General features: G+C 44.2%; 1 protein-coding gene across 4 annotated transcripts in view; it reads right to left on the bottom strand.

Moving 5' to 3' along the window:
- Positions 1 to 14,013, bottom strand: part of LOC311011512 (CSC1-like protein 2) — a 40,208-nt gene that overhangs the window by 19,175 nt on the left and 7,020 nt on the right. For 3 of the 4 annotated variants that reach the window (XR_014596901.1, XM_084006511.1, XM_084006510.1), the window contains exons 2-9: positions 9,459 to 9,676; positions 9,022 to 9,101; positions 7,986 to 8,024; positions 5,655 to 5,745; positions 5,475 to 5,512; positions 5,154 to 5,296; positions 973 to 1,024; positions 55 to 163 (exon numbers count right to left, since the gene is read on the bottom strand). Coding sequence is in view for 3 of the 4 variants with exons in the window: in XM_084006511.1 (XP_083862637.1) it covers positions 55 to 163; positions 973 to 1,024; positions 5,154 to 5,296; positions 5,475 to 5,512; positions 5,655 to 5,745; positions 7,986 to 8,024; positions 9,022 to 9,101; positions 9,459 to 9,650 (744 nt within the window). In the remaining variant the exon portion in view is untranslated. The remainder of the gene's footprint in view (positions 1 to 54; positions 164 to 972; positions 1,025 to 5,153; positions 5,297 to 5,474; positions 5,513 to 5,654; positions 5,746 to 7,985; positions 8,025 to 9,021; positions 9,102 to 9,458; positions 9,677 to 14,013) is intronic. The other variant, XM_084006512.1, reaches the window with a different exon arrangement.

Consider the following 14,013-nt stretch of genomic DNA (forward strand, 5'->3'; position numbering starts at 1 on the left):
AAATAGAGTAGGTGAAAGTGGGGCTGTCCCAGTCCAGTGTCACTGTTATTTTACCAGATCATCCTCCTTGTAGTGCATCTTGGATGTGTGTCTCCTCATGCTGTAGACGGTCAGCAGCAGATACATGAAGGCAAACGAAGTGTGCAGCCACAACAGATTAGTCCTGAACAGAAAAAAAGAATCACTCTTAGACAAATCTCAAATATAAAATATCTTTCTTATTCAACTTAAACCAACTCATCATTTTCACTTCTGATAGATTAACAGTTTCCCCCTGCTTCCAGTCTTTGTACTAAAGTAGGCTAAAAGTGTCCCCATGTAACCAGTATTTGTACTAAACTAGGCTAAAAGTGTCCCCCTGCTACCACTCTTGGTCCTAGGTAAGGCTAAAAGTGTCCCCCTGTAACCAGTCTCGGTCGTAGGTCAGGCTAAAAGTGTCCCCCTGTAACCAGTCTTGGTCCTAGGTAAGGCTAAAAGTGTCCCCCTGTAGCCAGTCTTGGTCCTAGGTAAGGCTAAAAGTGTCCCCCTGTAACCAGTCTTGGTCCTAGGTAAGGCTAAAAGTGTCCCCCTGTAACCAGTCTTGGTCCTAGGTAAGGCTAATAGTGTTCCCCTGTAACCATTCTTTGTGCTAAACTAGGCTGAAAGTGTCCCCCTGTAACCAGTCTTGGTCCTCCTAGGTAAAGCTAAAAGTGTCCCCCTGTAACCAATCTTGGTCCCAGGTAAGGCTAACTGCTTCCAGTCTTTGTGCTAAGCTAGGCTAACAGTTCCTACCTTCTTTCACAAAGTGGGACAAATGTGTCAACTCTATTGATTTGTGCTCCTGCAGGACACATTAACTGTGTCTCAAACTAAATAAGGTCTATCAGTAAAGAGGCCTAAGACTCTCAGACGTTGAGAGTGGTCCTCTCATCTGGACACATTCAGACCACTAACCAATAGTGTTGGATATTTGATTAATCCTCCGGGACTCACCCAGACTTCAGGTTGGCTATGGTGGTGCGTCCGAAACTGTATGCGTTGTTCTCTTCGACAAACAAGCAGAAGACATCAGGAAACATTAGTTTTGGGTTAAAAAGCAAAAATCCTGTGTAACAACTTCACATCTGAGCTACTTGTGCTTTACTGGAGCATTTTCTGCTACTTCATACTTCTACTCCTACAGACTAGAAGACCTAGAGAGGCACAGAACTACAGACCCTCAGAAGTGTAGTCTTGCAGACCTGCAGAGCTCCAGACTTGCAGACATACAGTCACAGAGATGCAGACCAGCCGAACTACATCAATGTAGTCTTGCAGACCTGTAGACCTACATAGTCACAGAGATGCAGACCTTCAGAACCACATCAATGTAGTCTTGCAGACCTGTAGACCTACATAGTCACAGAGATGCAGACCTGCAGAACCACATCAATGTAGTCTTGCAGACCTGTAGACCTACATAGTCACAGAGATGCAGACCTGCAGAACCACATCAATGTAGTCTTGCAGACCTGTAGACCTACATAGTCACAGAGATGCAGACCTTCAGAACCACATCAATGTAGTCTTGCAGACCTGTAGACCTACATAGTCACAGAGATGCAGACCTGCAGAACCACATCAATGTAGTCTTGCAGACCTGTAGACCTACATAGTCACAGAGATGCAGACCTTCAGAGCCACATCAATGTAGTCTTGCAGACCTGTAGACCTACATAGTCACAGAGATGCAGACCTGCAGAACCACATCAATGTAGTCTTGCAGACCTGTAGACCTACATAGTCACAGAGATGCAGACCTTCAGAACCACATCAATGTAGTCTTGCAGACCTGTAGACCTACATAGTCACAGAGATGCAGACCTGCAGAACCACATCAATGTAGTCTTGCAGACCTGTAGACCTACATAGTCACAGAGATGCAGACCTGCAGAACCACATCAATGTAGTCTTGCAGACCTGTAGACCTACATAGTCACAGAGATGCAGACCTTCAGAACCACATCAATGTAGTCTTGCAGACCTGTAGACCTACATAGTCACAGAGATGCAGACCTGCAGAACCACATCAATGTAGTCTTGCAGACCTGTAGACCTACATAGTCACAGAGATGCAGACCTTCAGAACCACATCAATGTAGTCTTGCAGACCTGTAGACCTACATAGTCACAGAGATGCAGACCTGCAGAACCACATCAATGTAGTCTTGCAGACCTGTAGACCTACATAGTCACAGAGATGCAGACCTGCAGAACCACATCAATGTAGTCTTGCAGACCTGTAGACCTACATAGTCACAGAGATGCAGACCTTCAGAACCACATCAATGTAGTCTTGCAGACCTGTAGACCTACATAGTCACAGAGATGCAGACCTGCAGAACCACATCAATGTAGTCTTGCAGACCTGTAGACCTACATAGTCACAGAGATGCAGACCTTCAGAGCCACATCAATGTAGTCTTGCAGACCTGTAGACCTACATAGTCACAGAGATGCAGACCTGCAGAACCACATCAATGTAGTCTTGCAGACCTGTAGACCTACATAGTCACAGAGATGCAGACCTTCAGAACCACATCAATGTAGGCTTGCAGACCTGTAGACCTACATAGTCACAGAGATGCAGACCTGCAGAACCACATCAATGTAGTCTTGCAGACCTGTAGACCTACATAGTCACAGAGATGCAGACCTGCAGAACCACATCAATGTAGTCTTGCAGACCTGTAGACCTACATAGTCACAGAGATGCAGACCTTCAGAACCACATCAATGTAGTCTTGCAGACCTGTAGACCTACATAGTCACAGAGATGCAGACCTGCAGAACCACATCAATGTAGTCTTGCAGACCTGTAGACCTACATAGTCACAGAGATGCAGACCTGCAGAACCACATCAATGTAGTCTTGCAGACCTGCAGAACCACATAAATGTATTCTTGCGGACCTACAGAGCCCCAGACCTGCAGACCTACAGAGTCACATATCTGCAATCCTACAGAGCCACTGACCTGCAGACGTACAGAGTCACAGACCTGCAGACCTACAGACCTGCAGACATACAGAGTCACAGACCTGCAATCCTACAGAGCCACAGACCTGCAGACCTACAGAGTCACAGACCTGCAGACCTGCAGACATACAGAGTCACAGACCTGCAATCCTTCAGAGCTACAGACCTGCAGACATACAGAGTCACAGATCTGCAGACCTACAGACCTGCAGACATACAGAGTCACAGACCTGCAATCCTACAGAGCCACAGACCTGCAGACCTACAGAGCCGCAGACCTACAGAGTCACAGACCTGCAATCCTACAGAGCCACAGACCTGCAGACATACAGAGCCACAGACCTGCAGACCTACAGGGCCACAGACCTGCAGACATACAGAGCCACAGACCTGCAATCCTACAGAGCCACAGACCTGCAGACCTCCAGAGTCACAGACCTGCAGACCTAAAGAGTCACAGAGCTGCAGATCTACAGAACCACAGAAATATAGTCCTGGAAACCTACAGAGCCACAGATCTGCAGACCTACAGACTTAAAAAACCTGCAGAGCCACAGACCTACAGATCTACTAACCTAGAGACCTAAAGACTCACAGATCTACCCATAGACCTGCAAACCCACTAACCTTCAGACCCAAAGAGACACAGACCTACAGCCTCACTGACCTGCAGACCCACTAACTTACAGACTCACTGACCTGCAGCTACATAGACCCACTGACCTACAGACTCACTGACCTGCAGCTACATAGACCCACTGACCTACAGACTCACTGACCTGCAGCTACATAGACCCCCTTACCTGCAGACGCACTTATTTACAGACCTTCAGGCCCATGATCTACAGATTTACAGACCCACTTAACTACAGAGTCACCAACACGCAGACCATCACTCAATAACCTGCAGACCTACTTATCTACAGATTCCCAGACCTACACACAGACCCATAAGACCTACAGACCCGCTCGCCTTCTTACCTACGAATCAACAGACCCACGCACAAACCTAGAGACTCAGACCTACCCACAGATTCACACACCTACAGACTCAGACATACACAGATTCACAGACCTACAGACTCAGACCTACCAATAGATTCACAGACCCTCAGACTCAAAGACATGCAGACCAACACACTGACCTACAGACCCATAAACCAGCAGACCTACAGATCCACATACTCACAGAACTACAGACTCACAAATCTACAGACCAACAGGCTCAAAGACCTACAGAATCACAGACCTACAGACCACAGTTCTGAACTGACTGTTACCTTCTTTAGAAGGAGGTCCAGTCACTCCTTGGCTTAGGAAAGCATCTTTACTGATAATTCTGACTAAAATCAATGAGACACAAGTGAGAACTCCACAAGAAAAATATATGTCTGAGTTGAATGGATCTTTAATATTTCCTTAAATTAGAAACTGGCAACAACTTTTATGATTTCAATGGAAGATTCTCAAATCTTTAAATGGAGGCTTTGTGTAAATTAATGACAAAGTGAGTAAGAAATGACAGGATTACATCTGTAAATCTCATCCTAAATTAGTTGTATGTAACTCTGAGCCTGAAGGAAGAACAAAACCTGAAAAGGAAATGTAAACAGAAATTACCTTAAATGACCCTCCCAATTCATAAGTGGGATCGTCAATGTTGGAAAGTCAGGAGCTACAAAGCATGTTGAACTAGCGAGCTAACAGGCTAGCTTACATTTTGGAGGGAAACTTATATTTTATAATATCTTCTGTTTTCTTTCCTTTAAGTTCAGCGTTTAAATTTTTACACTTTACACTTGACGGTTGGCTACTTGCAGTGTCTTATTTTCAGAAACATCTCTATAGTTTATAGTATAACGTCCGTTTGTTATTGATTAATTATTTGAAGGTCAGCTAGGCTAACGGACTAGCTAGCTGTAGATCGTATTGTATCTGTTTGCAGCAGCGACCTGTGGGTGAGTCTACAGTTTAAAGCAGTTCAAACCAACCAATCAGCAGCAGGCTGTGGTGCTTAGATTGCTGGTTCCCAACCTCAGGACTGGTACCCCCACTAGGGGTCGCACCCTTAAACTAAAGGGCCATGACATTATCCCCAGGGGATGCAAACAAGAAAAACTGGTGACCTGTGTGATACAGCAGGTATTTTGTTCTCACCTAGCAGATCTCCAGAGAAGTTGACGGGCAGGACAATGCCAACGGAGAGGACACCAACTACAACCAGCAGGCCAATGATGTGGCGCTGAAAGGACAGGTAGTGTACAGCATCCTCACCACACTTCTCCCTGATCTCTTCATCCCTGCAAGAGGAGGAGCAGGAGGAGGACGAGCAGCAGGATAAAGAGCAGAAGCAGAGTCACAGGTCAGAGTCAACATAAACCAGCTGAGTGTTTGAAACTGACTGGTACTGAAGCTACAATAGCTAATGCATGATGATTATTATTCTTGTTATTGTGATTATTATTACATGAGACTTACTTTATTCTGAAGATGGCCGTCAGCCAGGAGCAAAAACCCTGAAGATTCAAACACAGAAAATCAGGAGGAGGAACCAGTGGAGAGGTTGATACTGGGAGGAGACATGGAGGAGGAGACTGGGAGGAGGAGACAGGGAGGTGCAGAGGAGTGATGAAGGAGCAGTGATGAAGGAGTACTTACGTTGTCTCTCTGGTCAAAGTCGACAGAGGAGGAGACAGAGGTGAGGCGTTCGTAGCGGTCAGGCGTCTCCGAGTGCATCGCTGAGGCAACGCTGTGGACACACACAGGAACCAGTCATCTGACCGTTAGCTGTTAGCATGTAGGTGCTCTGACCTTTGACCTCTGCGTCTGAAAGCTGATTGGCTGAGTTGAGACACCGAACACAGAGGGCGCTAACAGGAAGTAGAAACACCAACCCCAACCTGCTTCTACCTCAAAACAACGTGGAAGCATTCCTTCAAACGTCTACGAACCAAAAACACGACCTCATCGGCGAAGGAATCATCATTAAAAGGTAGAAGGGAGACGTTGTATATAGGTGTTGTAATAAATTCTGTGCCCCATCAGATTCTGTGACCTCAGAGGCTGCTGTATGTATGCTGTCGAAAATGGGCATGCTCGATCAATAACATGGATTATTCTAGATTACATTTCCAGCGTTCACAGAATCTGATGGGTCCCCGAATTTGGTGCAACAACTACGTGGAAGCCAAGCAATACACAGCTGAGTGAACGCCACGTTATTTCGGTCATACAATAACACTAACGCTGTCTGACGGCAAGGTAAAGCTGTGTAAACTTAAACTGATGTTGCACCGTCCACATCCACTTCACATCGTCATGACGGGGAACTGAAGCGGTTAGATCACCCCCTTCAAAGCCACCAGACTCCATTCACAAAAGCAGTCCCTTTACCTCAGAGACACTGGAATTATATGACACTTCAAAAATATCCCAGTTATTTGCAAAATTAGTTCAGTTTACGTTGACTCAGCTAGAACGAGCCTTCACATCATTCATAACCGTATTGATCAACTCAATGTGGTAACGTTCGTCACTGCTTTCTATGGGTGGGTGTTTTCATTTTTTTTTCTTAAATAAAAAGGACGCAGACCTTAAGAGTACATTTTGCCAGAGGTGTCAAAAGTATAGATACTTGGGTTCAAAAAGACTCGTCAAAGTAGAAGTACTGATTCTACTTCTTAACTCAAGTAAAAGTGAAAGGGGACATGCTCTGAAATGTACTCAAATTAGAAAGTAAAATGTATCCCGATGAAGGACATTTCTACTGGCTGTTTTTTGCAAGGCTAATGGAATCTCACATCTCACATGTTTCAAAATGTAGGGATTAAAAGTGAAAATAAATACGCAAATAAAGTACCTGAATATTCAACTTAAGTACAGTAACAGAGTATTTGTACTTTGTTACTTCCCACCTCTGGATTTTGCGGAGAATATTTCTGTTTTTTTGGAAGTGGAAGTATTCTTACAGTGCAGCATTTCTACTTTTACTTTTAAGTAAAGGGCCCACTTCTTCCACCTCTAGTTGTTAGCTAACTAGCAAGCTAACTAGGGAGCCAACTAGCGAGCTAACGAGCTAGTGTGTGACAGGGTTTACGACACACTGAGCTACAAACAGACACACAGCCCGTTACCTTTTGACTGGTTCATAGTTATCTCTGTCTCTTCTGCGGCTGAATTATGTTAAAATGAAGACAACAGTTAACAACACATCTGTTAGCATCACAGTGGTTAGCCTCACACCAGTTAGCTTCATATCAGCAAACAGAGTGGTCCAGCCTCTGTTTTTCCTTTAGTATTGATGGTGTATGGGGGGTGATCGTTGCCAGCAGCCACGTAGCAGAGTAACAGTTTTCATGGGCCGATTTCTACACTCCATTTATGTGGCAGCATTTTTCCCATTACAAATTAAGATTTTTACACACTGTTACTGTAACTGAGTATTGCACTGTGTGGTATTAGTACGTTTACTGTAACAGAGTATTTTAGTGTTTGGTGTTTGTACTTTGACTGCAGTAGGGGATCTGAATACCTTATCCACCTTTGATGAAAATAAATTCAACATCTCTGAATTTTTCACAAAACAATCAACAAATTCATAATGCAGCCTTGATGGTTGTCTGCCAGAATAACGTTTATTTGAAACTAATTTCGACCAGTAGATTTGAAAGATTCTTTTGATTACATTTTCTCTTATTTTAAGTACATTTATGTTTTCTTTGCTACAATGATGTAATTGTGATGTCATAGATGCTAAATGTACCTACATCTACATGTCATAATTGTAGGTCTGTGGTGAGCTGGTAGAAAAGCACCAGAGCGCTTGTGTTCATCTTGTTTACTTCATCTCTATGTGGTAGGTGGTAACAATAACCTCCCATACAAACACACAAACTGAAATGAAGAAGAAGTCATGTTAGTGCACCAATCAGAGAGCAGCAGAGGAGGATGTTAGCAGACAAACCAAACATGGAGGAAGCAGCAACATACTATTCCCGCTCCTCCCGGTTGCTGAAACGCTTCTTCAATCTTCAGGATGGAAACAGAGATACAATCACAGAGTCGCCATGACGACAGTCAGCAGGAACAAAAACTCAAACTATCTGGACCGTTTTTCATCTGAGTCCACAGGAAAGTCGCCACCGTGTGGTGGACACATGTCCTCACATCTGTGTTGTCTCAGGACAAGTTCTCAACAACATGTCAAAATTTGTATTAAAACAGGAACAAGGAGACGGTAAAAACTGTGCGGCTGTAAATTACTTCTCCATACTGTACACAGTATACTGTTGGTGTACAGCATACTGTATACTCTGTACTGCATACACTGTGTATACTATACACAGTAGTCTGATTTTACTGGGTTTCTCTGGAACCTGAAATGGACGTAAAGGAAAAGAGTGACATTCTCTTCTCAAACACCACTTCAACTCCAGACAGAGCTTTCTACAGTTACTGTGGGGTCTTCCTGCTTTTAGCAGCTTTCCCTCATCAACTTCTCACAGAACTTCATCTGAATTTATCATCATTTCGTGTGTTTTTGTTCTGAAAGCCTCTCTGCATCTCCCTGCTGCAGTGCCACTCTCCACCTGAACTGTAACTCTACTTTAACAAAACAAGTCTTATTAAACAACATCAGATTACTCCGTAGTATTTTTAAATAAATACATTTTTAATTAATAGAAAAACTAATTTTAAGTTCTACATTCTTTTATCTATTATTCCATCACTTTTCCTGACGTTTTAGGTTTTTACCGCGGTATCACAGTGTAAGTATCGAGATATTTTGTCTGGGTATCGTATCAAAGTCACAATTTTAGCATCATGGCAATTCTAGTTATGAAGTAACTGAGCAGTTTTGGAAACAATAACAAGTGTCAATATTACTGTGTCTTCCTCAAGGACCACAGGTGAGTTCCACCCAACTCATTTAGATCTTTAGTGATTCATGTCATGACCCTCAGACAGGTCCTGACCCCCTTTTTGGGAACAACCACCACCTGAAGAATGGAAGGTTAAAGGTTACCTGTCTGCGTCGGTGACCAATGCCAGGCGGCCGTAGTCCCACGCAACCTTACGTAGAATGGAAAAGACGAAGAGCAGCACCTGCAGAAGAAGAGAGAGGAGGACTTCCTGTTAGACTTCTGATGGACACATTGACAACATGTCAAATGGTAACATGATAGAGGTCAAAAGTTACAGACAGAAACACTGATGGAACATCAGTATCAGTGGGTCAATCCATGAAGTGGCAGTATTGATTTTTCAGCAGTGAGTGAACAGTCCACTCTCTGCAGCTCCCACAGTGCAACACACAACATGCAACAGACCCCTTAAAATCACTCATGTTCATGCTTTCTTATACTTCAGCATTTATCAATAATGTAGCTTGCTTTAATAATAGTCTGTTCCAGTCAGGATGCGTTTGTCAGCGTGGCGAACTGAGCGCGTGCGGTGACTCACCAGGAAGCACATGAAGTCGAGGGCGAGCACGGTGGGCACCCCTCCGAAGGGCAGCCCCTGCAGCACCGTGCTGCGGATGCGAGCCGAGTAGCAGTAGTCTTTGGACTCACTGTGGGCCGAGCAGTTGTCCTGGCCACTGCACGCCTGGCTACCGGCCATGATCCCCATGGTTACGATCAGCACTCTGAGCATGCTCACTGCCGCATCCTGCAGAGAACCTGAGGGAGAAAATGGACACATTAGTCAGTGACCTTTCCCCTTTGACTCAGCAGGAAACCGTTGATGGAAATAAATCACAGAAACATCTAATCAATGATGACAACCCGATAACCCTTTAATGTATCACCCAGTAATAACCTCCATCAAACAGTGGTGTTTACAAAACAGCAGAACACCAAGAAGTGATTCCAGTATGTTTCTTAATTCATTATTATTATTATTGGGATGATAATCATCACTATTATTTTGACGAGGATGATTGTGACACATCTCAACTAACATACTTACTGATTTTTCCACACATCATTTTTAATTCCTCTGAAGTCAAAGTTCAGTGTCAACATGCTAAGATTCTTTGTTACAAGGAAATAAAGATGTATGAATGTCCACCACCTCACTAGCATTTATAAGATGACCCGTAATAATGCTACTGATCCTCTGATGTCTCACCAGAGGCCTTTACTACGAAGCAGGATTTGTGCTTAGCGAGGTAACTTAAGCGTTTACTCTGGGTTTTCCGTCCTACGACGCTGGTTCACTTCTTACCGGGGTAGATCGCCATGGTAACTTACGCTGTGGAGCTAACCTGCTCCGGAGCAGGTTATGTTCCTGATAAGAGATCAACGTGGAGAAACACACCGCCGACTGACCAATCAGCTGTCTTGGTGCGCCGATATAAAAAAAAGAAGCTTGGTGGATCGTGAGAGGGTCTTGTAGGAGAACTATAGAGTGTACAGAGACCGGCAAAACCCTTTTTCTGTCCCTGACGATGTTTTATATGAGAGATACAGATTCTCATCGGAGAGAAGACTTTTCTGTGTCAGCGTGCAGCCTACTTACCACTTTGAATTATGTTTTTATATTTATTTGATTTGCTCCCAAGTCCGTTTTACACCGCCGGGATTGCAGCTGAAAGAATGAGGCTGATATTGTCATAAACCACCTTATAAGAATACATCCAATCAACACATTCATTATTTTTAAGCTATATTTTGGCCTTTTATTGCAGGAGGACATCGTGAGAGTTAAAGGTGTGAGAGAGAGCAACGGCATGATTTAAAAGAGGGCCGCAGGGCGGATTCAAACCAGGGACCGCTGCAGGGAGCCTCGGTACATGGGGCGGAAAATATACCACTAAGCTATCAGCGGAGTGAATGTGTTAATTTAATCAATCAGATCTACTAGTGCCCTTATGATCGGGCAGTCGTTATACTACTACTAATACTATTAATACGACTTACGCATTCACACAGTCGGTGTCTTTCATGTGCACGCGCTCATAGCTGGACAGGTTGACTTACCGAGTTGATAACCAGCTTCGTGTGACCGCTTATCTCTGATTGCCTTTGTTAGGGTTACTTAAGCTGGATAACTGAAAGATACCCTGGTATGTTGAACTCGCTGAGGAGTACAGGCCTCAGGTCAACGTGTTAATGTGTCGTATACTTTGGTTAATGACCAAATACCTGGAGAACTAAAGACATTCAATCAGCTGGAATCTGTGTTTACTGATCATTAGTCAATGTTAGCAAGCTAACACATGGTAAATGTTAGCATGTTAGCATTAAGCTCACAGCAGCACTGAATCATCTCAGTAGCCTCACAGAGCTGCTAGCATGATTGCAGGACAGAAACATTACAAAGGCATCAGACTGTTTATATTCATTTACTCAATGTAAAAAAAGCATCATTGTATGAAAACGCTTCCATAAACTGGTCACAGACCAAGAGATTTCACCTGATATTGTTCTCAAAGCCGCAGTGCAACTTGGGAATGTTTCTGGGTGGGTGGGAGTCAGATGATCAAGGAGATTCAGATAAAGGAAAACTTCCCCGGTGGAAACATGAATCTGTATTGAAAGTGGCTAATATACATAGTCAAAATGTAAAATAAATGCCTTCTTGACTGAGAAAAGGCAGACAGTGACTTTTTGATGCATGTGGATGGAAGACAACAACTCCCACAATGCACAGCTCAACAGGCCACTCCCACTGATCTGTCCTGCCTCCCCAGGCCGGTTTGCACTCACACTCCTCGGCCCGAATGCCTCTTGTACAGGTCATCACATTCTAATACGACACATGCTTGGCTTTACGTTGTTTTCAAGAAGCGCCGTCTCAAAGTCATCAACAAGAGAGAACAACACAGAGAACATGACTGAAACTTTATTGACACGTCACGTCTGCACAGATGTCAACACTCACCCTCTGGATCGGCTCATGTTAGCTCGAGCAGGCAGCGGCGAGCAGATTTTGGACAGAGCAGGCATTTTTATTCTAAAAGGACCGGTCCAGCTCCGCTCACACCCTGAGTCTGAAGGGAGGTCCCACCACTGGTCTGTAATAGGTCTGAAGTGTCAGTGGGTCCCATCACTGGTCTGTAATAGGTCTGTAGCCTCAGTGGGTCCCATCGCTGGTTTGTAACAGGTCTGTAGCCTCAGTGGGTCCCACCACTGGTCTGTAACAGGTCTGTAGCCTCAGTGGGTCCCATCACTTGTTTGTAACAGGTCTGTAGCTTCAGTGGGTCCACCACTGGTCTGTAACAGGTCTGTAGCCTCAGTGGGTCCCATCACTGGTCTGCAACATGTCTGTAGTCTCAGTGGGTCCCACCACTGGTCTGTAATAGGTCTGTAGCCTCAGTGGGTCCCATCACTGGTCTGCAACAGGTCTGTAGTCTCAGTGGGTCCCACCACTGGTCTGTAATAGGTCTGTAGACTCTGGGTCCCACCACTGGTCTGTGAAAGGTTTGTAGTCTCAGTGGGTCCCACCACTGGTCTGTAACAGGTCTGTAGTCTCAGTGGGTCCCACCACTGGTCTGTAATAGGTCTGTAGACTCTGGGTCCCACCACTGGTCTGTGAAAGGTTTGTAGTCTCAGTGGGTCCCACCACTGGTCTGTAACAGGTCTGTAGTCTCAGTGGGTGCTGCCCCCTATAGGCGGGTTGAAAACATGAGGAACTAGTGTTGGAGTCTCACCCCCTCTAACCAAAACAGCCTCCGATGATGCAAAACGATGATATTTGCGTCATCGGAGGGTCTTTTTTAGAATAGAAACACTGAGATCTCCGTCTCTGGGAAAATGAGGGAATGATGACAACATTCAAAAATACTACCTGGTTTGTAACCATTCAAAGTTGAATGCAAATGGGTGTAGTATTCCTTTAAGTGTTATTTATTTTTATTTATCCAACATAAAATAACAGCTCCAAATGTACTCAACAATATTAACCTAAGAGCGGACGACATTTCCCAGCATGCACGAGTAGCAGCCTCATCTTCCTGTGACCTACTGATCCTGTTGCCATGGTAACGCTGACTACAGCTCCTGACCCAGTTTTCATGCCTCGGCGGGCTTTTGTCACAAAACCAGAGTGAAGGCGCTCCGACTAATGATGTCATCGTTACATCACGTCACACCGAGAACAAAAAGACGATGTTGAGGCGTTGGTTACACCCAGAGACCGAGTTGACCTGCACTAAACTTCACCAGAGGATCATGAGAAATACTACAAATCAGCAAGACAGACATAATAATAATTACTAATATTTGTATAATCTATATAGCATTAAAAATAATAGCAATCATCTTTAATAATAAGAACAAACAGTGACCCATTATTGTCAACAGCTTTTCATTACACAGTGAATACATCTATATGAATATACACGGCCTGGACAAAAAAACAAGTAGATGACAATGCAGGATTCATTGGGGTCAAATGAAGAAAGCGTGGTTCAGGGAGCATCCAAGACACTAAACGATTTACGTTATACAGTAGGCACTAGGGCTGGGTATCGCCACTGATGTCCCGAATCGATTTGATTCAGATTCACAAGGTCAGGATTCAATTTAATCTCTGATTCGATTCGAGTAAATATCGATTCGGTTAGGGATATTTAGTTACAATAACAATTTTGCTTGGATATGAAATAGATCCTTATAGAACTAATGCTGTAAATTGTACAAGGAACCCTCTAACCTGGTGCATTATTAAAATATTAATGTTTACATTAATAATTGACCCCAAAGCAGTAACATGAATGTAATTTTATGACCAACAGCCTGTCAGGCTTACATTCTATCTTATTTATATCTGGACAGAAATCAAGTGATACTGTAACTGCAACAGGGAATGCAGTGAAAGGACATGACACAATCTGAGCAGATCTGAGCAGCACCCTGGGATAGAGAGAGAACAATCTTCAATAGCTTAACAAATCCCATATGTTTGGCCATGTTTTGGTTCACTACTACGAGTCTCTCACGTGGCCAGATCTCGTTGCGTGAAGAACCAAAGCCTGGCCATGCCAGAATGGCGAGACTTCACGCATCCACAG

The sequence above is a fragment of the Eutrigla gurnardus genome (genome assembly GCF_963514095.1).
Source record: "Eutrigla gurnardus genome assembly, chromosome: 3".
In the NCBI taxonomy this organism is placed as follows: Eukaryota; Metazoa; Chordata; class Actinopteri; order Perciformes; family Triglidae; genus Eutrigla; species Eutrigla gurnardus.